Source organism: Stigmatopora argus, chromosome 19 (assembly GCF_051989625.1).
Source record: "Stigmatopora argus isolate UIUO_Sarg chromosome 19, RoL_Sarg_1.0, whole genome shotgun sequence".
In the NCBI taxonomy this organism is placed as follows: domain Eukaryota; kingdom Metazoa; phylum Chordata; class Actinopteri; order Syngnathiformes; family Syngnathidae; genus Stigmatopora; species Stigmatopora argus.
In genome coordinates, this window is record NC_135405.1 from 10,073,809 (window position 1) to 10,097,930 (window position 24,122).

At 40.4% G+C, this 24,122-nt stretch overlaps 4 protein-coding genes and 1 long non-coding RNA gene across 6 annotated transcripts; 3 read left to right on the plus strand and 2 right to left on the minus strand.

Moving 5' to 3' along the window:
- Positions 1 to 112: 112 nt before the first annotated feature.
- Positions 113 to 2,789, plus strand: LOC144064477 (uncharacterized). The gene has a single exon (XM_077587068.1). The coding sequence runs from the start codon at positions 864 to 866 to the stop codon at positions 1,869 to 1,871; it is 1,008 nt and encodes a 335-aa protein (XP_077443194.1). The 5' UTR covers positions 113 to 863; the 3' UTR covers positions 1,872 to 2,789.
- A 107-nt stretch (positions 2,790 to 2,896) lies between these two features.
- On the plus strand, positions 2,897 to 14,427 carry LOC144064588 (uncharacterized). Its single transcript, XR_013296833.1, has 3 exons — positions 2,897 to 2,987; positions 7,699 to 7,861; positions 12,905 to 14,427. It is a non-coding gene; the product is annotated as an uncharacterized LOC144064588 (long non-coding RNA).
- On the minus strand, positions 10,901 to 13,789 carry LOC144064584 (voltage-gated potassium channel regulatory subunit KCNF1-like). The gene is made up of 2 exons (XM_077587246.1): positions 12,898 to 13,789; positions 10,901 to 12,426 (listed from the first exon to the last, which is right to left on the minus strand). The coding sequence occupies exons 1-2, from the start codon at positions 13,555 to 13,557 to the stop codon at positions 11,647 to 11,649; spliced, it is 1,440 nt and encodes a 479-aa protein (XP_077443372.1). The 5' UTR covers positions 13,558 to 13,789; the 3' UTR covers positions 10,901 to 11,646.
- A 335-nt stretch (positions 14,428 to 14,762) lies between the features above and the next one.
- pdia6 (protein disulfide isomerase family A, member 6) lies at positions 14,763 to 18,482 on the plus strand. Its single transcript, XM_077587247.1, has 13 exons — positions 14,763 to 14,919; positions 15,188 to 15,332; positions 15,547 to 15,604; positions 15,875 to 16,001; positions 16,088 to 16,194; positions 16,275 to 16,402; positions 16,523 to 16,637; positions 16,854 to 16,994; positions 17,115 to 17,199; positions 17,319 to 17,391; positions 17,461 to 17,619; positions 17,688 to 17,784; positions 17,926 to 18,482. Exons 1-13 carry the CDS (start codon positions 14,901 to 14,903, stop codon positions 17,995 to 17,997), a joined length of 1,326 nt encoding a protein of 441 aa, XP_077443373.1. The 5' UTR covers positions 14,763 to 14,900; the 3' UTR covers positions 17,998 to 18,482.
- On the minus strand, positions 18,409 to 23,595 carry hpcal1 (hippocalcin-like 1). Of its 2 annotated transcripts, XM_077587249.1 has the most exons (5): positions 23,530 to 23,595; positions 23,331 to 23,402; positions 19,859 to 20,332; positions 19,627 to 19,732; positions 18,409 to 19,131 (listed from the first exon to the last, which is right to left on the minus strand). In XM_077587249.1, exons 3-5 carry the CDS (start codon positions 20,234 to 20,236, stop codon positions 19,034 to 19,036), a joined length of 582 nt encoding a protein of 193 aa, XP_077443375.1. In that variant the 5' UTR covers positions 20,237 to 20,332; positions 23,331 to 23,402; positions 23,530 to 23,595; the 3' UTR covers positions 18,409 to 19,033. The 2 variants fall into 2 exon arrangements, with proteins under 2 accessions (XP_077443375.1, XP_077443374.1); XM_077587248.1 differs by having other exon boundaries at positions 23,331 to 23,581.
- Between the last annotated feature and the right edge of the window lie 527 nt (positions 23,596 to 24,122).

Below are 24,122 nucleotides of genomic sequence, written 5' to 3' on the forward strand. Positions count from 1 at the left end.
GACAAACATATATTGTTTATGCCAGGACACAATATCAAGCGACAACTAATGTCCTGCTTGCTATGTTTAGCTAAATTTCTTTTTATTATTAAAGTACATGACTCATATTTTACATTGGAATATTCTCTTGTTATCTCCAGCATCATCAAATATGTCAACACAATTTCTGACTCGTTTTCAAATGATGTCTTGCAGCAATAGCAAAATCAATGAAATTGCTCAAATGACCTTCCTTGTTTTTATTTCTGATGGTCGTAGCAAATTTGTTGCCAACCGACATATCCAAGTATATCTTCAAATGTTAGCTTTTGGCTTAAGGGCTTGTCTTTCTTCTAGCGTAAAAGATTATGGAATGTGATCCTCGAGGAAAGCTTCAATGATAAAAGACTGGTGGATAACGAGAAGTGAAAATCAGCTCAAGCTCAAATATACCCAAGTTCATCCACCAAATTTGGTATTTTCTAAAGATGATGTCTTTTGGGTTGGTTTTGAGGCATGTCCAACTAAAGCTGAATTGGCAGTCAACAGAAAATCCTGACTCAACATGGATTGAAATTTTTAACCCAACGACAAAGTTCTATTACATATTGTGCATATGCATGGCTATCCATAGCTTTTGAGAGGTAAGACTGAATATTGACAATATTTTGTGAAGCTCCTCCTATTGATTTCCAGTTGATGTTTGCTTGTCTATGTTTGTCTGTTGCAACATAGTCCATAGTCCCTGTCCTCGTTCTCTACTTTATTCTAGCAGCCCATTTTTGCATGAAACGGTGCCTCCAGTTATATTCAGGTAAACTGAAAGAGCGGAATGTTACATTAAGACAAAAGAATCAGGACTTGGCAATTTGTTGAATTACGAAATGCAGTGGTTTAAGATGAATTTGAAGCTTCTCCTGCTGCTGATCACTTTGTGCGCGGTGCCTCAATGCGACGTCCACGCGTGCCCGCACCAGTGTTCCTGCTCTGGGGATAAGGTGGAGTGCGCTGGTGTCTCGACCATGATGACATTCCCCGTCTATGGTTTACCACGCAACACATCTGAATTGTCCATCTTGTCCACCCAGATCTCATCTATTGAAGCAAGTCATTTAAATGCTGTGCCATATCTGACCAGGCTTCAACTTTATAGAAACAAACTGGACAAACTTCCTTCAAATCTACTGCACAATGCTTCCCGGTTAAACTCGTTGGATCTTACTGGAAATCAGCTTGGTCATCTTCCACCAGGGGTCTTCAGCCAGAAGTCACTCCAAAACCTAGTCCTCAAAAATAATCACATCGATCAAGCAGACGTCGAGTGGTTTGCTGATAACAACAGCTTAATCTGGTTGGACGTGTCTGGCAATCGTTTATCGGAGGTCCCAGCAGCTTTCCTTCAGAAGCTCAAACATCTGGAGCATCTGGATCTGAGTGACAACAACCTGCAAGAACTGCAACCGGATGCCCTAAAGAACCTCCACCACCTGGAGATTCTTAACCTTGCTGGGAACAAATTCACCACTCTGACTCCAACAGCCTTTAATCACAACCCGAAGCTCTCGCGTCTGTTTCTACAGGAGAATCATCTCCGAGAGCTTCCACCATCCCTTTTCTCGGGACTGCCGCGTCTTCAAATGCTTCTGCTCAACCAGAACCGCCTTCAGCATATTCCCCAGGGCCTGCTGGATGGGAGGAACTCTTCTTTCATCTTGACCCTAGCAACAAACCCATGGCTTTGTGACGAGAAAATAGAGTATCTCTGGAGGTGGATTAATGAGCATCATCACAATGTCTTTTATTTGGAGGAGGTTACATGCAATGGACCGGAAGATCTCAAAGACAGACAAGTGGTGTCTTTAACTAAAAGTGAACTTGGTGTTCTCAAATGAGATGATTCCAGAAAAGGGAAATTCTGGAATAAATAGTTACTGTAAATAATAAATAGATTACAATGCCAAAAATCAAAAATACATCTTGTATCTCAAAACACAGTTTCTACTTTGTCATGGTGAAGTGGATGAATTAATTCATCCATTTTCAATGGTATGTCGGATCGTTCTAAATTAAATATATTAAAACCATCAAAACATAACGTTCTTTTTCCATTCACCTGTAAAGATCAAATCAAATAGCAGATAATTCCCCATATTTCCGTTGCTTCCAGCATTGTGTGTCCTGTTGTTTTAAATGATGTCAAGTGTGTGTGGGACGAATCTTCGCGCTGACCGCCTCTAGTTTTTTTTCCCCCCACCTGTGTTTATTCTTCAGGTTTTGTCGCATTCTCTGACAATATAAATCCACTTTATATAGCCCGCAATTCATACAGAGGATAAAATACAACCGCCTGCTTCCGACTCTCACTTATGAAAATGAAGCATCATTTATCAACGAAAAAGCTGAGGAAAACAAACTCAGAGATTTGATATACAGACCAGACAGTGTGCGCCATTGAATGCTGGGAGGAAAATGTTGATGAAGGTGCTTGGGAACTGCATTTAGAAGGCAAACTAACACTTTCCTCTGTGGTGGCAAAATTTCTATACTAATGCATTTTTTATGGGGTTAATGTTAAAGAGAGTGCATACTGGTAAAACTAGATGACAGAGAAACTATTTCTCTTGAACACCGCTGCCTTATAAATGACTGACTGTCAAGAGAATAATAAAGGTCAAGATTTAAAGTTACTATGCACCCTCTGTCGCGTCCATCTTTTGACTGATTTTGTCTGCATTGCCCTGAAATTAAATAAGCTTTTAGAATGTCATCGTCTTGATCAAATGCAAAATAAAAGCATCTGAAAATGCAAATTGTTTTGTCATTATGTGGCACTCTCCCATATGTCATTTTGGAACTACTTCATTGTTTTGTATTTTTTTATGGATTTGCATAATAATAGTGCAGCTTGTTTTTCTATTCCTGCTGGAGTCTAGGTGCCAGAGTAAAGTGTTTGGGTTTGATTCCACTTCACCACATCAAGACTTGTGTTGAGCCCATTTACTGCATCTGTAAGTGGAAATATTTTATACACTTGCTTTTCTTCACACACTGAGCTATGCCTTATTTTTCATTCAAATTATATTATATATTCAACTTTTTATGCTTATATATAACTTTAAACGGTTTTCTTCAACTCATATGAATACCATTTTCTTTTTGCATAGCATATTTCATTACTGGTATCATCTAAAGATCCCTACAGAAAGTCTCCCTGAATTGAATATAAATCATCTAAATGAGCTTTTAAAATCTGCAGGTCAATTTTGAACCTTTGCCAGCTAAGGTTAAAAGAAAAAAGGTATTTTTTTCCTCATTAAACTGTAAACCAAAGGTGGAAAGGAGGTGTTGCCTGTAGCCATCATTAACATGCGAAAGCTTCCACTGAGCCTTTTATCTGCCCTCCCACACATGGCAACTCAAACCTGTGCGTGTCCAGGTTCTGCTAGATTTTTTATCTCACACTTTGCGGTGTGCAACAGTAGCTTATACTTGAGGTGACAAATTGTGAAAACAAAATGACATCCCCTGCATTAACCTTAAGCTTCATCCATCACTATCTCTGCATGTGTAGTATCCATTATAAATCATCACTCTGTTATGCCTTGGAAAGTAGAATGGGGGTTATTGGGGGTGGGTATACTTTAGTCTCATTACTGACACAGAGGACTGAGGTCGCTTCCGCGACCGTGTGAGCGGTCGCAGCAAACTGCCTCTCCTGGGGGAATGATTAGGTTGTTATGTGGATGCTCCATTTTAAAGCCAGAAAATGATAGTCATAATTATGGGAGGAATTTGGATGCATTTACATGACCATAAATTGCTAATGACAAAATGAAGTTGAGATTGATTTGACAGAAAGTCTCATCCCGTCTCATTTTCTGAACCACTTTATCCTCGTTAGGGCCGCGGGGGTGCTGGAGCCAATCTCAGCTGTCTCCGAGCCAGAGGCATACTCACACCCATACCTAGGGGCAATTTAGAGTGTCCAATCAGCCTACCATGCATGTTTTTGGAATTTGGGAGGAAACCGGGGTACCCGGAGGAAACCCACGCAGGCCCGGGAGAACATGCATACTCCACACAGATATGTGCGCGCTTTATTTTTCATCAGAATGTTTTGTAAATGAGTAGTGTTTATTTGTAATTAGAAAATTCCAACAGAATACTATTAAGTCACATCCAATGTTGATGTTACTTAATTATGTGCTTGCAATATTAGTATTGTGTTGTGTTATAATTTTATTGGTTTGGAATCCACTGAAGCTGGCATGGCTTAGAATAAGAATACAAGTGCCATTTGTTTGGACCTGAGGGACGTCATCATATATCATCAATTAGCAACGTTTCACTTGATCCGTAAAGGTTACGTAGTATAGCTTCGTAACTCCTATTACTCTCAAGTCTGAAAGCGTGTTTCATTGATTTATCTTGTCATTACCGTTTTATCCTTTCTACCTTCCAAGCACCAAAGCGAAAAACGGCGATGTGTGGGTTGATGAGTACCTGTAAAAGTTTTATGACTTTTCTCGACTCAACTCACCTTGTGCTCTCAGAACTTTGACATCAGAAATCAAGCATGCGTTCATCGCACTGCCTGCGGGGAAAGCAACACGACATTGACGTGCTAAAACTGTGCATATTTAGTCAATACTTGGATGTGTATTTTTGTGTATTTCCTTTTACCTTCTCCTTGGACATCGATTTTTACAAGCTCAGCGATCATTCACACAAGAGGACAAACTGGCTCGACAGAGTTTAATTACCTGGGAGATTTGAAAAATGGGCATTTCATCAGTGAGTGACATCTAAATCTCCTTGATGGTTCCTCACATCCCTTGCCATGAGTTGTTTGGATCCTCTAACGATTCTTTTGCTCTGATGTGATAGGGATTATCATCTGGCTCAAAGTGCCCCCTGCAGGGGCTTTACGCCGTGTCTATAAAAGACCTTTCACCTGTTGTTGCTCTCTGGTTTGCTCCCAAACTGCAAGTGGGAGGGTCAAGTTAGAAGAGAAAGATCATGTGTCAGGGGATGGATGTGAAGGCGGGCCTGGGCTGAATGCTTTGTGAAGGTGGACGGAGATAAAGTGAACCAAGATTTATGGACTTGGACATTTACTGGACAATGTATTGACCCAACGTGTTAGACCGATCTGGAAAGATGCCTCGTTGCTTCTTACAAATTGACTGAAAAATAGCACAAAACACAGATTTAATTCCCCTGTGTTGTTGGTTGTTTTTATTAAGGCTTTTCCATCAATTTTACCAAGGAAATTGTGTCCAAAATCTAGTGGGATATCCTATTTAAGTCACTTGCTTCAGATTCTGTTTCAACTATTAATATGCACGATGCGCAGTTGTTCTTTTTGCAATGGTAAGCGGAGTACAGACACGTACAGTAGTGACAATCAATCCAGACCTGCACGTTTACCTCCCTTGAGATCAAAGTCAGCAAAGACCTGATTCTCGGACGTCTATAAAGGATCATCCTGAACGACTAACCTGTGGTATGGAATGCCTATCAAGGGCATTTTTTTTCTCCAACTCTTCTGAAAATGTAATCAGATCAAAACGGATCATTGATTTATAACTCATAACAACAAAAGCTCAGAAGCGATCCAATCAGTGAAAGCAGATCTGCGGCTGCACAACACAATAATTCTGCCATGTTGTGACATTAAAAAGACAGAGAAAAAAATGTTTCTGAATAATTGCACACACAGGAAGGAGATACAGCCGCCTCTAATGAAGCTCTTAATGAATATTAATAAGCATTTAAAAACATGCCGCTCAAAATCATCGCTGACCATTCCAGTTATTGACCACGTCTCTTTTCCTCCCTGGAAAAACACCATTTTTTTCGCAATGAAATAATCAGCTGCAATAAGTGTGCTCGTCTCTTTTGGGTCTCTCAAGGCCAATTTGCTTAATGAGACGTCCATACAAGTTGTCAGCAGAGGTGATGCGAGGCCACTGCGGAGTTCCATTTCAGCCATTTTTGTTCAAAATGTCATTTTCCGCAGCCCCATTGTGTGATTTTCTCTTTAGTATGCGAGAGGAAATACGCGAGAGAGCGCTTTCTTTCTTTTATGTGCCAGCTGCTCTTTGTAACCCACGGGTGGAACTCATTTGCCAAGAAAGTCAAGCAATGGATGGATTGATTTTGGAATAAAGGGAGAGCCCTTTAAAACAAGCCTCAGCTTTGAACAATTCATTTTGGCCTGTCAGCCCTCAAAGGGTAAATTCACTCAGGGCTTGGCGTTGGTGTGCAAGGTGCTCTTTCAAACTGCTAGATAATGCCAGACCAAAGCGCCTTACTGGGACGTTCCAAACGGATGACATTTTAAGTACTTTGCAACAACAGGATCAAAAACAAAGGAAATCCTCATTAACTTGTTGAATTTGACTTTCGAGAGAATTGAAAGAGTATGGCTTTCGGGGAGAAAGTTATTTTTTAATTATATTTCACACATCGATACAATTGGGCTGTCTTATTTTTCCATGAAATCCAATAGTAAGTTTATGTTCCACGTCAACGTTTCCACATTTCATCCATTTTTCAAGGGCAGCTTGAAAAATGATGAACGACTTGTTGCATTTTTGATTGATTTTGGGTGCACAGAATATTTCTTTTTAACAGTAAAAATATACTATTTAATGAAAAAAATGTTCTATTTTTTTTTAAATGAAAAAGTGGCCATAGTTTTTCATTTCCAAACATTTTAGTAGAACTGTCCAAAACTGTCCACCATCGATACCCATATAAAATGTAATAAATGTTGTCCCTCATACACAATCTTTGAATTCTACTAGTTTGATTACACATGACATTTTGGCTTTTAATGTATTAAAAATGTTTTCAAGGGTCAGCATCAAGATGTTTGATGACATAGCTCCACAAAAAAGTATAGCTGAGCTATATAATCTGATTTAGTGCAGAAACCTTTGCCGCATTCATGAGAGCGTGCCAGCACATTTTATCGCAACCACTTTTATAGCCGTATGTGTTTTATGAGAAAATGTAAACAAACATTCAGCACCCACCTTCATAACACTTCTGCAATCTAATGGGATCCAATGGGATGTTAAAAAGACATTACCATTTACCTGGGTAATAACTTCCAAACATAACACAGGCAAACTTGAGTTTCCACATGATGAAAAAATTAACTTACCTCAGACTGTGCATGTTCCTTAAATATATTAAAATCATGTATACACTATGTTACACCGTATCTTTTTCATTACCAAAGTAGACAATCCTTAAATACATTAAAATCATGTATACACTATGTTACACAGTATCTTTTTCATTCCCAAAGTAGTCAAAGTAATACATAACGTCTCTATGGTGGCAGGATTTTTCTGTTTGGCAAACACATTTTTTTTCATGATAGCATTTCATCAGTTTTATGAGTTTACACTTTTACAGGGTGGCTGCATTTCATCTCCCCTGTCAGTTTTCCACAACCTCAGATGCATAAATAAAGTATATAAATTAAACACAACATGGAAAAAAATATTTTTTAAACCAAAAAAAAAGAAACTTCTGTGCTAATATCCTCAAAGTCAACCAAAGATGCATAAACCCTTTTAAACAATAAAAGATGTGATGGCATTAACAAAAGGTTTATTTCACAGTGAGTGATTTTGCGCCTCATCCCGTTTTTTAGTTTTCCACAAGGTCAGGATTAATCTTGGTAATTGTTGTCTCTCACAGGCAGTCATTGCGCTCTCGGGTGCATTTACGCACACAACATTGGAAAAGAGTCTCTGCTAAATCCTTCGGCACAAAAGAAACATCTTCCATTGCGTCCGTTTCTCCTGGATCTGGTTCCTGCAGCGGAAAATAAATCCCAATCGTAGATGACACCAGGGAGGCCGTAAGTAAAGTCTAAGCTCTATTACACATTATCACGTTATTATGCAAATGAATGGCTTTGGCTATCTTGGATGCAAATGCATTTTATATGCGATTTGGAATGTGAATTCTGTCTTTTATTTTCCTGAATTTCACCAAGTGTCTGCTTGGCAATTTACATGACGTGAATGCGGGTGGGATGGTTAAACCAGAAAGGCCTATAAATAAATAAATAAAATAATGGATGAATTTGGAGAAGGATTATTCAAAGCTACATAATATATGATCCTTTTTATTGCCATTAAAAGTTCACACTAGCGTTGCTGGAATGATTGCTCGTCTCAGTCGTTGACCGAGGATCGTATACTTGATATGATGAATAAAACTTTAATACTCTATTTCATTAACACATCATTTTTTCTTGTCTTTGCAAGCCTAGCTTCATTTTGACATCAATGTAAGTCAATAAATAACGACAAATACAGTTGACACGACTATCCTTCTATCAAGTGCTGAAATTAACCCCGTATAGTAAAGTTTCCAGGCAATTTCCATAGTAAGTATCTCACTGTTCAATTATCAGCAATGCTAAAATGAATTTAATGTATCAGATAGCAGTAAATCATCTAGACAGGAAGATCATGAGCAAATATGGATCGCGTACAATACAATATCATTTGAGATCAGGTTCTCCGACATACATTGATCAAACAGCCATGTGTACAGTGTGGCAACATGTCATCATTGGAAAACAATGAGACTTGCAATTCAGCTGGCGGCGGGACTTTCGGGTCTAATTGCCCTCCTACGTCTGCAAACATTGCTCTTTAAATATAGCTGCAGTGTCATTCTTGTCCAGCCTCACTACACTCATGAAAAGCCAAACGCAAATATAACGACTCGAAAAAAAAAGTGTCATTTTACCAGCGATATTGTTGGTACATTTACAAACATCAGTTACGTTTTTCCGCCTTTTTTGGGTAAAACCAATTTTTTTGTAGCTTCTCCAAATCTTGGGCGCCCACGGAGTGTCTCAGACGAGCAACATGGAGGAGGAAAAACAATGATTAGCCAACCGCCCGCAGCAGGTCACAATTTAAGGAGCCAATCTGAGCAGTTTTTCGTGTCGTGGGAAGTCAGGATGAGGCTATACGTCTCGTCAATCGGTACACTATGTTTGCTTAGGCCCCCCCACTGCCCTTCTTTGGACAATGCTTTTTTTAAACAGACTAGCAGCAACTGTCGCGTTGCACAAAGGCGCGCGGCGTCTGCCCGCTGGTCAGCCGAGATAATTGCCGCGCAAGTGGGCGGCTGACCGGCGTGCGCGTTCTCGCCTTGACCTTTCCGGGAGCTTGCAGCCTTACAGATGCGGAACATGTCTTGGCGAGTAGGAGGTTGGCGTATGAACAGCGTTTCACACATTCGTGCTGTGTTTGTCTGGGAGTGATATTGTATGGGGGTACATTTGGGGCAAAATTTTGATATAAATGTGTAATGCTAGACAAAGTCATTTGAAACTTGGAGCAAAAATCATTTATGTGGTTGTGTTTGCAGTCAGAGTCATTGTAACGAAATTCTTTTTTCGTTATGAACATTTTTATTTCTCCTTACTAATTAGCAGGAGAAAATGTGACAAACGACTATTGCAGCATAACCTTTTATTTTTTACCATCTTTTACAGGACAAAAAACATAACCGAATTATCCATTGGAAAAATAAAGAATAATACGACACAATTTTTTTTAGGGATTATATATCTATACATAATTTAGCTGTGGGCAATTTATACTGTTATTATTAGGCTGTTATCAACAGAACAGAGCACTTTTGAGAAGTATACATTTACATCAAGAGATAAATAGTATCCTAAAAATCTTGACAAGAATCTCAAACCAAATATCCTGAAATATTTCTGTAATCGTTATCCAGTGGTGCAGTAAATTTCCTTCTAATCTTTAAATATGGTGCACATTAAAGTATTCTAATTCATCCCAATGAATCTCTAAATTACTCACACCACTGGAGTCTGATGTACAGCTTGCAAAAAATACTCATTTCTGCCTGTTTTTAGTCCAAATATGAAAAATAACTCGACATTTTCAAACTAAATCTCTTATTGCACTTTTGTTCCACACTCACAGCCCATTTAACGGACAAATCAATGCACACACAGTGGCATGTCTTGTGGCCAAAACAAGCACGCAAAGCTCCCAGTGTCAGTTTTACTGGGCTTGGGTTAGGTTGGCTGTGGGGAATAGCGGGTCACGACCTTTTGAACATTCCGTCACACTGGATGGAGGTTATATCTGAGGCCTCATCGTCACGCCGCAGACGAAAATGACTATGACAGACACAAGGTGAACAGCTGTGAGGTTGTGCTGCACAACAGAAGACTTTTAGAGTTTGGTTCACTTGCTGGACACTTTATGAGGTACATTAATGCGGTCCAATGCAGGACTACAATTTTATTTTAATGGAAAAATCATTAGAACATATTTTCAATATCCTTGGTAACCAGCACTAGTATATGCGGAAAAGGTATGTTCTGGAAATGTGAGGGCAGAGATGACCATGAATGCACCTCATCACACAGCTAATGGATGTATACTACGCTAGGCTTTTAGTACTTCTTTTTGCTTCTTTCTCTTCATGAGATTAATAAGGTTATCCAACAAAATGGGAACATGGCATTTAAGAAAAAAGAACAGTGGAGACAAAATGAATTCATTTTTGTGTCAGGGTAGAATGTATGATGTTTTTTTTTGCTCTTCTTCATCCATTAAGGCATGAGAACAAACAGAAAAACGTGATTTATGCAGAAGAATAATGAGGCTCACATTTAAGGCTAGTTTTAAAAAAAATGGATAGAATTGTTTGAACACACCTGTTCAAATGCTGTTATTGTTTTGAATGTATAAGAAAGGAGACAGTACACTGTTTAGCAAAATTTGTTTGACATGACTTGAAACTGTACAGATAAATGGGAGAGAAAAAATGGAAAACAAAAGTTAAATTAACCAAGATAATGTTGGTTAACTGACGAGCAGGTTTTCATATGGTAATGATTATGTTGTTGTTTGCACCAAAATGATCTTTTTGAATTAAAAACATTGATTTAGAAATTTTGCAAAAACACGTATAAGTAATTTCCTAAATACAGTTGGGACAATACGATGCAAACCAATAAAATCATGCAGACAAAGTTAAACTGAAAAGAATTATAAAGAATAGCAGTAAAGAAAAGCCTGCAAGAACATCTGCTGTTTATTTGTGGTTAATCAAAGACATTATGGCACTTTATTTTTTGATTCCCCCTCCTGGAAAAAAAAGCTTAGTTTAGTTGGAAAAGGCTTTGAAATGATATAGCTTGCTATAACATTTTTAAATCCTAAAAATCCTGGCACTTCAACACAGATGTTTCGACATTCTCCAGTCTATTCATTTCAATTTCACAATCCCTCAAATCACAAAGGCACAGCTAACTGAATCAATATAAGTACAGTATGTCTATAATATAAGCCTTCAAGATTATTAATATTTCCTAGTCCAATATGGGCCACCACAGCTCAGAATTTTTGGGAACGGTTACTTCTTTGACTACATGGGAAAATATACAGTGAAGATTCCATTTGCTACCCCAAATTCCACTTATGAATAAAAAGCAAAAGCAAAGTAATCATTTTGCGGTGGTCTTTTATAATCATTTTTGTACATCCCAAAGATGGCGGATAAAGTTGGTAGATACGCCCTTAGAATACTTTACATGTCTCCCATTGTGTTGATATGAAGAACTGTTCCAAGAACTGTTCAGTGTTTAGTTTCAGCCATGTCCTCCAAGCTTTCCCCCATGTCGGGGTTTCGGGTCCCCACGCCTCCTCTACGGGGGCTCTTCAGGGGCGCCATGAGGGTGTTTTTATCCCCACACACGTGCGTGTGGGTGGTCCCATCCTGGTCGGAACGCAGGGCCATCAGTTCAATCTCGTGTTTGGCGGCCGTTTCCAGAACCTGCTGCTTATTATAGAACAAGACAAAATTATTGATGATGGGATGGATGGGCAGAGCGATGGCGATCACACCGCAGAGGAAGCTGATGGCGGCGTTGCAGCGGCCCAAGGTGGTCTTAGGGTACACGTCGCCATAGCCCACGGTAGTCATGGTGATCACAGCCCACCAGAAAGACTGCGGGATGCTGGTGAACAGGGTCTCCGGGTGGCTTTGTTCCATCGTGTAGCCCAACGCGGAGAAGAGGAAGACCCCCACGCCCATGTACATGAGGAGCAGGCCGAGCTCCTTCAGGCTGCTCTTCAGGGCGCTGGTGAGGGTCTGGAGTCCCGCCGAGTGACGCGCCAACTTGAAGATGCGAGCGATGCGCATGATACGTAAGGCTTGTACTGCTTGCTGCACGTTAGCCAGCTCCATGACCCCCGCCCCCAGTGTGGTAAGAAGAAGGACCACGAAGAAGGGCATAATGGCCATGAAGTCCACCACGTTCATGAAAGCCAGCATAAACTTGACTTTGTTGGGGGACGCGATAAGGCGCAAGACGTATTCGATGGTGAACCAGCCGATGCACACTGTCTCGATACACTGGGGGGAAAAGATTTTTTTTATTAAAAGTAGATTTTTACACGATTTAAAAGCAATGACATTGAGTTTTGATGGTACCAGCATGATTGTAATTCAGTGCCCCCCGGTGTCCAAGTTGCAGACATCAAGAGGGGTGATGCACAATTGGTTGAATAACTAACAAACATATGAAAATATTGTACTATAGTCAAACAATTGATTGATTGTAACAATTTGAGACCAACTGAAATGAACAAATTGGATTCATATATATGGGCGCGCCAAGCCAAGTGGTTTGCGCGTCTGCCTCACAGTCCTGGGGTCGAGGGTTCGATCCCAGCACTCTAAATTGCCCCCAAGTATGGGTGTGTGCACAAATGGTTATGCTTGTGATTGCCTGGCCACCGATTCAGGGTCCCCCCTGCTTGGCGCCCATAGTTGGCTGGGATAGGCTCCAGCACCCCCTTAATGTTTTTTGTTTTGTTTTTTTACCTCCAAGGTTGGGTTGTCCACGAGGTTTCCATCCTCGTCCTCCACCTGCAGGTCCGGTATGGTGCTGACACACATGACCACGGAGGAGATGAGGATGAAGACGAAGGAGAGGATGGCGATAACGTGAGCGGGCACGGAAGAATCCGGCTTTTCCATCAGCCTCCACAAGCACTTCTCGACGCGCTGCCAGCCGATGGCTCCGGGGTCTACTTCTCGGTCCACCAGGATGGTCTTCACCTTCTCGGCAATCTCCTCCAGCTCGTCCTCCACATCCTTCAGGTTGCTCTTGCAGCATTCGTCCAAAAGGTCCGAATCGATTTTCCAAAAGTCCATCTCTTTCATGAAGCAGATGGGGCAGATACCTCTCTTCACGTGGATCTCCCCGTAGTAATAAAGCTCGGAGATGCACTTGAATGCGTCTGGATCCCTGTCGAAATAAAACTCGCCCTTTTCGGGGTCGTAGTCATCACATAGGGAAGAGATGTCCTCCGTGGGAAGGGGGAATGCCGAGTTCACCAGTTCGGCCAGGCGAGTGTCCGGGAAGCGGTTGAGAACGTCCCGATGAAATACATCTTTCAGTCCGCCGATATTGACCACTATCTGCGGCTCCTCGCTGCCTCCTGAGCCGCTCCTGAACCGGCTTCTATAGGTTCCCCACATTGTGATGAAGTGAAAGTCCTTCAAAGGTTGTCCTCGTCAAATTAAAGTTTTCATTAGTACAAATGAATAAACGGATGTCGAATATTTGATCAGTGGTTGAAGAGCGTCGTTTGGCAGCTCAGACTGTGAACAAAGTTGGATTTGAGACGCGCGTTTCGTCAAGCGAGCCATGATAAACAAACTATTTCCGCCAAAACTGAATGTAAGATTGTGGCTTTTATTTTGAAGGGGTTTTACCGTTTAGAGTTTAGACGCACTCACCTTGTTACTACGGCTAAACCATTTAAAGTACAAATGACCTTTAATCAATTCATTATTTTAATATTTAATGCTTTCAACTTTTCGTGAAGTCTCACGATAATTAAACACATTGGTGTTCAGTTTCTGAAACTGTCAATTGATAATATAATTCAAGAATATGGAAAATCGCAATATATCCCTCGCCGGTGAGCTACTGTATTCAGAACACACCGAATTGAATGAATAACACTTCTCATGTATTATTATTGTTATTGTTATCATTATTAGTATTGTTATTATTATGCGTTTGTATTTACTGAGTGAAATGTTGCACAGTGTGGTTGTCCATCAGTTTTAACTAGAATAAAGTATTTACTTTTAAATATATCCATGACATTTTACGTAAATATTTGTCTTTCACGAGACATTTTCCTTTTTATTGAAAATGAATCTTAAAACAGTCAGTTAAAACGGTACAAAAGAAAGTTCGCTGACAAGATTTGATAATTTGTTGCCCTCTTGTGGACAAAATAGTCATTACATTGTGTGCAGTGCGGCCAAATGTTGGATACGTCTATCAAACATAAAGTATTATACTGTACAACCCTCTGTTTTTCGTACAAAAGAATAGAGTTAATTTGACGTAAATAAATTCGAGGGGATGATTTGTTCGGGGAATGACTTGTTATGGAAATTTACTTTTTGTAATAACACCATTGTGGCTCTATATATCTAATATTGTTAAAAATCATAATGTTCTATAGAGATTCTTTATGTTACCACTCGTTTTGTGTTTTATTTAGTGCACGACTTTCGTTAGGTTTTTAGGATAATAAAAACAAAATCCGAAAATTCGCCATGACTTTCGCCGGCGCGTCGCTTCCCTTAAAACCTTACACGGCGCCTTACAATTGGACGGGTACCCGGAACAGTATTTCTAAGCCAATTGGCGCTCGCGAGCTGGTTTTACTCCTCGGGTTCAGCCAATCAGAGTGGGCCACGGTGAATCTAGTCTAGTGAATTTACCCAGGGCAGCTACAGCGAACGGTGCCAGTCTTCATACTGCTTGTTAACCTTTAAACAATATTGCAAGATTCTAAATCATGAAACCCTTACTTTCTGGTAAGTTGCACGGAGATTTTTCTCTTTTAAATGACTCTTTTTGAATTTCAGAAATCGGCATTTGTGGAGTTTGGCTTATTTGACAAGCTTGAATAACGAAGACACCCAAGCTTTGCAGGCCTTTGCAACTCATACAAATATTCGACAATGATGTTGTGCTAATGCAGTAAAAATCATGTTTTAAACCGTTTGAGTTCAGGCGATTCTAAATATTATGTTATAAATGTGATGGAACAATGGATGAAGAGCGAGCATCATTTGTGTACAGGGGTGTTGCTGGGTTGCTCGCTGCTTGTGGGTGTGCAAGCTTTTTATTCCCCAAGCGACGATGTCATCGAACTGAACCCTTCCAACTTCAACAAAGAGGTCATCCAGAGCGACAGTCTGTGGCTGATCGAATTCTACGCTCCCTGGTGAGTGAATTGATACATCCGGAGAGGGCTGAGTTCTGAGCCTAGGGGTTTCCCACCAGCCAAATTCATGCAATCATAAGTTACCATTTTGTATAGTTTCTTTGTGTCTCATAATTGTCCAATGTTCATGGTGATGAAAGCTAGTGCAACCCGGGTCTGGAGTACTCGGTTATGTGTAAGTAACTCAATTGAGCTTGGGACATGTCTTCAACAGGTGCGGTCACTGTCAGAGGTTGACGGCAGACTGGAAGAAGGCAGCCACAGCCCTGAAGGTAATCTCTCCATCAATATATATTAATAATGAGATCACGTTAACATACAATGTAAAATAATGTACTGTAGAAATTACTGTTGAAAGTTCCATTGGAAATGAAGCAGGATTTGGGGATATGTTAAATTGTAACGGCAGGAATTGATTTGTGTGTCAAGGTAATTCTGAATGCTTGCATAATCAAATTACACACTGTACGGGACATTAAGTTCTCCAGGGGTTATTTTTAGCAATTGAATTTCAAATGCACCAACTGTGCTTTTTTATACAGGGTATTGTCAAGGTTGGTGCAGTCGATGCAGACGAGCACAAGTCATTAGGAAGCCAATATGGCATCTCAGGCTTTCCTACGCTCAAGATTTTTGGAGCCAACAAGAACAAACCTGAACCATATCAAGGTACTTGTAAAACTCTGTCTTTGTGTTCTGTTCCTACATCCCAAAAAATGCTCTCTATTGAAGAAAAGTTTTCCTTGGTCCTTAAGGTGCACGCACTAGCCAGGCTATCGTGGACGGAGCCTTGAACGCTCTACGTGCTCTGGTCAATGGACGACTGAGTGGCAAGTCTGGCAGCTCGGGGTACAGCAAACCGGTACGTGAAGATGCAACCCCGTTTTTCTGGTGCTAAAATATACAGCAGAGCTTATTGACATGATGTGAAATTTTCCTCAGCACGGAGGCAGTGGCAGCAAAGATGATGTGGTTGAACTTACCGATGACAACTTTGACAAGACTGTGCTGGAGAGCGATGACGTGTGGTTTGTGGAGTTCTTTGCCCCTTGGTGTGGCCATTGCAAGAGGTGAGTTTCTAGCAACTAGCCGAATCCTGTCCAGCTACGTCGCTGAAATTTGTTTTCTTCGGAAGGTTGCAATTGTCTTTGAAAGTGATGTAATTTGTGTTTTTCGTCCTTAACAAACAGTCTGGAGCCTGAGTGGGCAGCTGCTGCATCAGCTATCAAGGAGCAGACAAAAGGCAAAGTTCACCTGGGAGCTGTGGATGCCACGGTACATCAGGGTGCGTCCAGCCGCTATGGGGTGAGTATCAAACCGTGACATTGTTTATTTTTACCACTGATAATTTTTTGTTTTGATCTAACACTCTTATGTTGCATAGTATTTAAAAGTGAATTATACTTGTCCACTGTCTAATCTAAATTGGATAAATTCAATCTAATGGATAAATTGTAAACTACTCTTCTTGGGCAAAGTCGTAGCCGAGATCACAAAGTAATGTTTTGTCTTTTTGTGCAGATCCGAGGTTTCCCCACCATTAAGATATTCCGCAAAGGGGAGGAGCCCCAGGACTACCAAGGTGGACGTACCCGTGGCGACATCATCGAAAGGGCCTTGGAATTGTTCTCTGATAACGCTCCTGCTCCTGAACTGTCGGAAGTGAGTTGAAAGTTAGACATCTGTTAGCTATTTTGAGTAGCATGTTAGTATTTGGACATCCAACAGCAACATCAACCTTTTTTTTTTTATTTATTTTTTTTAAATCAACTTTTTATACAGATTCTTAATGAAGAGGTCCTGAAAAAGTCTTGCGAAGACAGTCAACTGTGCATTATTGGCATCCTCCCACACATTCTGGACACAGGTAAGCGCACACCGAGTGTATTTGCAAACTGATACCTATTATCATTTTGTAGAATCTTGAAATATTTTCTAAAAATTGGAACTAATCTACTATTACTAATATTGTGTTTATGTAAACAGGTGCTGCTGGTAGGAACGGCTACCTGGATGTGATGGCAAAAATGGCTGACAAGTACAAGAAGAAGTCGTGGGGGTAGGATTGAAAGAAAGCGCTTTGGAGTTCATAAAATATGCATATAATAATGACACCATTTCTCGTCAGCTGGCTTTGGGGTGAGGCTGGCTCTCAGATGGAACTGGAGGCCTCGCTAGGTATCGGTGGCTTCGGCTACCCTGCCATGGCGGCCATCAACACGCGCAAGATGAAATTCGCTCTGCTTAGGGGATCATTCAGTGAAACGGGGATTCACGAGTTCCTCAGGTGAGCTGCAGTTCCTTTTCTTCCAAGTTGACAGCAGGAACTAACTACTCTTTGCTCATTGTTTGCAGAGAGCTTTCCGTTGGACGAGGCTCGACCTCCACCTTGGCAGCTGGCGTAATACCCAAGATTCACACAGTTGAAGCTTGGGATGGAAAAGATGGACAGGTGAGACTTTGCTGAAGGTTGATGGTTCATTTTTTTACAGCCAACATGAGCAGAATAGAAATAACGGGACAATATCAAAGTCAATGATACCCATATATTTGTATTAATAAATGAATCATAAGTATCATTTTCTCTCAACAGCTTCCCGAGGAGGAAGAATACGACCTCAGTGACGTTGAACTAGATGAGGAATTTCCGAGGATTGAGTTATGAGGCTCACAATCTAAAAAAAAAAGGGGGGGAGGGCTTGGGATTTTTATTCAGGCTAGTTTGCTTGGATGTGGTCTGGTCACATGTGAGCCACCTCCCCTTCTCCTGTGGATGAATGGAAGGCGGCCCGGTTGGTCGCCGTTACTGAAATACTCCAGAGGATGCGTGGACTGTCATCTTTAGTAAAGTCACATACCCACAAAGAGGGGAAGGCTACATCGCTCACACGAATGCTGAATTTGTATTCCAGCATTTTTAAATGAGTGAGAAAGCTTTTTTTCCATTTGTCTGCTGTTTTTTTTAAATGTGGACTTAAAAGACCTCTTGTGGAGTTTTTTTTTTTCGTTTTCTTCCTGATTTTTCAATCCAGTGAAGAATATTGATGGGTGGATAGAATGAATTGGGGACACCGTGTAGATTTTTCTTACACAAACTTTATTTCAATTGTGTGAAAACATTTCTTACGATAATAAAACAATATAAACAACCACCGTCTCTAAAATTATGATATAAGATGCGCTAATCCCAATGTGCATGCAATACTAAAAGGCAAATACATTTTTCATTTAGAACAGACACTGAGCATTCCTGAGCAGTTGAAGTGAATTAAACTTTTAATGTAGTGTCATTAATTCCCTGTTGATGTAACATAGCTTTACTTTTAATACTTGAATGCAAAAAATCCAGTCTATATAAATATGGCACAATGGATGTTGAAAGCTTTTACACAGGGTTGGAAAAGGCAAAAACAAAACAAGAAAATAAGCCACTATAGTACAATTATGAAAAGCAAGGTTTCCTAAACTTAGCTGGACCCAAAAATAGATAGTTTTTTTTTACTGGGTTATTTTTTCTTTTCGGTAAGAGCATTTTTCTTAAACATTCTTTAATATTTAACATTTTCTTTCTGTCACAGAAGTACATTTATGACTTCAGAAGAAGAACCCGATTCATAATGAAGGGAATGTTGGGAGATCCTGATGTAAACAATAAGACATGGAGTTCTGCACATGTTTCAAAGTACAAGGCTTTCTCTTCTTCAGAATTGACGAGAGGTTCCCTGATCAGACTGCAACAGTCGGACAATGGACGGGTCACTCTTGGCACCTTTAATGAACTCTTCCAAGGATAGACGACCTGTCACATGGAACAGAAGCAGTTGAGTCAAGAGTAGAGAGAGGCGTGTTGGCGTCAGCTGATAATGTCAGTCCATAGGTGGTGCTGCGGGTCTTCAGTCGTGCCATTCAGGAGCAAAGTTCTCCTTTGTGACGTCGCAAAAATCTATGTGTCCTCTTCCATTTTGATTACTGTAGTTGCCAGTGTTTTATTTTAATTTTCTATTTTTTTTCTCAAGCAATCTAATTGTTTAATTGGAAAATGCTTAATGGTTGTTGTGTAGGAAACTGGAAATTGGAACAACATAAGCACATAAGCATCTATTTTGTTCCGTCCAACAGAGAGATGCTGTTAGTAATTGGACACAGAGATGGCAGTGGATGCAGCCGGTAAGTAGTCTATATGATTTTTTGTTTTTAATTATGGCATTTGCACGCACTATAAAGACTTCCTAAGAGAAACATCGTCTGCAGTGACAGTTGTTATTGACGTTTTTTGCAGTAACGGAAGTCTCACCATCGTTGTCAATGTCCATTTGCCTGAAGATCTTATCAGTACGCTTCTCCGGTGTCGATTCATCCTCGGGCATCTTCATGACTGAAGAGACCATCTTGTATATGGCCTAGAAAATCAGTAAGTCACACAATATTTTTCCTCAGTGCAGTCAACACAGGCGGATGTGAAAATATGATATATTACATTCTAAAAGGCCTCGGCTTGGATAAGGATTAAAAAAAGGAGTCCTCACCTGAACTATCTCCAGCATCTCTGCCCGGCTTATGTAGCCGTTCCCGTCCAGGTCGTACATGCTGAAGGCCCAGCGCAGTTTCTGCTCTAGCCCGCCACGTGACGTCACGCTAAGGGCGATAATAAACTCCCTGAAGTCAATGGTGGCGTCGCCGTTAGTGTCGAATGTGCGGAAGACGTGCTCCGCGAACTTTGAGGCGTCTCCATAGGGGAAAAAGTTGGCGTAAATCTTCTTGAATTCTTCCACCGTCAGGTGACCGGTGGGACAGTCCTTGAGGAAGCCGCGGTACCACTCCTGCAACTCGTGGTCGGTGAACTCGGTGTTTTCCCGCAAATCGTTGAGGACCTCGGGCCGGAGCTTACTGTTCTGTTTTCCCATGATGCACAGTAGGCTTGATGTTTCTGCAGTGTCCCTGAAACCTTTTCGCAATCCCGCTGCTTCTTTCTTTGGAGAACTGCTTTGTTTTCTTCTCTCCTGTAGGGGACCATCTGATTAGTAGGCATATGGGAAATCAGTGATTTGATAAGTCATAGGTTCAAAAAAAATGGTGATGGAGTTTAAATCAGTGGGGAATCTTGTCATGAATAATATTTACCTCCATTATAGTTGAACTGAAGTAAGGCCCTGGGATCTATTATGAATTCCATTTGAATGTGACATGCTTTTCGGCCATAAGCGTTGACATAGAGGACACTTTATTAAATGAAATTGTTTTTTGGGTTACTTTTGTCTGATCAGACATTCTTAATGTTTCACCTGACCAAGGTTAATAACAATGTCTGTTGGTTGAGATAAAAACCAACAATGAAAATTCCCTTAATAAAGGAGGAGGCCAGAAGTAGATGGGGAAATACATAATTAGCTCTATCACAAGCAAGAGAGTGTGATCTCAAAGTCACGTGACACAGGTCTCAGGTGTGAATAAGTATGGATGGGAAAAAAGTCTGATTTTCTGATTCGACACCACGTTAATGTAAATACTGCATTCATCACTTCATCACTCAAGCATCTAGTTGACCAAATTAGGTCATTTCCTTGGGAAAAAAACATTACTGGCATTCATAACATTTTTTTCTGAAGACAACTCTGCATGCCTTTGTCCACAGTAAACTTGATGCAAAGACCCTTGAGTTTGTTATTCCGGATTCCCAACCCAGTTGCAGTGCACGTTCCACTTTTTCCATTGGCTTTTAATTAGTCTGGTTCACATGCTGTCTGTGTGAGAAAGTTTCTATGTTATGGATTCCAGTTTAACTGGCTTTTCACAAGCCCACCTCATTTTCAATGTCATTATGTGCACCAAAACATCACAACCTTTTTCTCCTTTCCCAGGTGTGCAATACATGATTGAATCTAAAATGAGTTTTTACATGCATGAATATGAATGGAGATGAGGAGCCAAATATTCAATTTCATTACGTGTGAAAGGAACAAATGATGTGAATGATTTTATTAAGGGAGAGGAACAAATGACAATTGTCCATGTTTACATCCTCATTAGAGTCTTTCCTCAAATAGTTCCCTCCGCTGTAATAGCCGGATGTGTCGTACACTTGAATGAACACCACACCTCAAAATACATATCATAAATATCATGGAGGTAATTGCTTTTAAAATGACATATGATAAGAACTTGCGTTTGCAGATGTCCCTACTATGCCATGTGACCTCCTATAAGAGATCTTAAAAGTTAAAAGAGAGGCTAGTAGTATAATATTTATTTATCCCAATCCATTATTTTAATGATGTCAGAAGTCCCATATCATTACCCAATGGTATAAGTCTAGAAGCATAGGTGGAACATTTTGAAAAACAACAAAACACAGATGCTGCCCCAAATTTTATCAATGTGGAAGACTCTGTTTTGTCTTTTCATTGTGCAAATCAGGCCCAAGACCAGATGACTAGTGGCTGGTTGCGCCTGCCATCCAATCACAGGTCCAGGACCTTATGGCTTAAGCAGTACCACTTGCGATCCATCAGTCAGGAAAAAGTATTTAAAGCCGACCACTGCGTCGTCTTAATCAATCTACTGTTCATTACCTTCTCACACTATCTCCTTGTTTACCTCGCCTGACCTCTGACCTCTTGTTTTGTCCCCAGGATCCTGACCACGACCACAATCTCGACCACACATACTGTACCTTCATTCTCTCTACTACGGACCCCTCGGCTACCGACCTCCACGCTACGACAAACGACTCGCCTACGCCTTTTGTGCCTCCGCCTGTCTTTGGAATGCTTTCATTAAATAGAAAGTTCCCCATCTAGATTGCGGCATTCGCCTGCTTCGCCCACGATCGTAACAGCGTGAGTGCGCGTACGCACGTGCATGTGTTTTTGTGTGTGTGCTTACAGTAAGACAGCATCGACCGAGTTTGAAACTGATTGCATGAACATGAAAAATATCTAAATGAGCTCTTCTGTTATTTCTTGCTTTGTTCTTCTGCCCTGTGACCTACTGTGGAGAAAATCACGCACTGGATCAGGATGAGGTCCCCTGACACACCAGTTGCCAAGGCAACCAAATAGTGGTGCTAAAGCTCAAGGAAGAGGGAGGCAATGCATCTGACAATCTATTTGCACGTTCAGGACAGATGATACAATATGCTCTACAATGCAATTTGCTCTGCTTTTAAGAAGAAAAGACAAGGCAATTTTGTGCTTCTAACTTTTGATGAAAAGAGCTCTCACCAAAATATGTGCCTAGGCTCAATAAAGCTCGGAAAGTACCCAAATGGACAGAGAGACAAACAGATAGATGCTTCAATCTGGCAACCCTGGCTCTTCGACAATTTAAGAACTTTGTACAAAAGAGTATACACATTGTGATTATTTTTTTAGGATTATTAAGGAGCAACTTTGAGTGGGAAATGACGCAAAGGATATTTAAAGGATGCCTAGTCAACTGAAATCCTGGATCGAAACTCTCATGTAGGTGCAATGTGTGGGTGGATAATGTAGTTAGTGTATTTTTATAGTGTATTTTCCAATTTTTAAATTTAACTTTTGGCTTCATAACTGCTAGTACAGTCACTCTTGGCCCAATCACGCCATGTGTGCTCATCTGTTCTAATTTGACTCCCATTTATATGTCCATAAATAATGATAATACAGTAGGTGTAATAAGCTTTTGTTATTAGTTACTTCATGACATTTCATGATTTATGAAAGTTTGTTTTCCTCAATAAGTGTAATTACACAAGCCTTACATTTCACATTATAGCATGGCCGTCTTAATTTATCACTTTATTTTGCAATCATACTGGGTACATCGATGTCCATTTTTAAATAAATGAGTTGAATCATTTGCTCGGACTCTTGACAGAAATAGGAAATGTGATGCAGTCCAGTCATAAATGGGTGTAACCGTTAAACTATCATCATGGCTTCAGGAAAAAGAGACACAGCAGCCGATCGCGGATTTCGAAAGAATTTGAAGTCTCAAAAAGTTTTTTTGCATTAAAATTACCTTTGACAGTAGAAAAGTGCGCTCGATCGCTCCACTTGCGTGTCGTCTACAGCAGACTGAATCCACAATCAACTTCAACGTCTTCCGATGACCAATTTAACGCACACGGGGGGGAAACAACAACGTTTTATATGTTTAAAAGCTGAGCGATTGCCAAAGTTCTAACGGGAATGTTATCTAGTAAATGTTTGTTTTTTACCCCAGGCTACTGACGATGCTGAAGCTTTGACGGCTGGTGGAAGATGTGGCACAAGCTCGATTTTCATCCGACTCAACCAAAAATAACAACAACGGGGTTCATTTCCATTTGCAACCCGAATGTAGGTACATTTCACCGCCTCTCTTTTGGACTAAATGTATTTTAAAAACAATTTAAAACTTTGATACATATTTGAGATGAAAGTTGTTATCGTACAAATGTTTTCTACTGACGATGTGACTTGTTTATATGGTTCAATCTCCCCACGTACGAAATGGATCGTTCCACTCTCCCCTTGCTTCTTCCATCGGAGAAAAAGTCGCAGCGTCCGGTGGAAAATTATCGCAGTTGACTATTTTTAGCTCTTTAAGTAAAATACACAACTGAGAATATTTACAAAAATATCGTGTTAACCTAAAAAAAATGATTGATTTTTCTTCCTTGATATGTCAGTGGTTTGAGTTATTTTTTTTTTAAAAAATATCAATTACCTCTAAATATTTTAACATTAAAAATTCTATAGGCCTGTTAATCATGAACATGGGGCTGTATGTTCACTTGGACATGTTACAAACACTTCAGTGTGTGTGCGT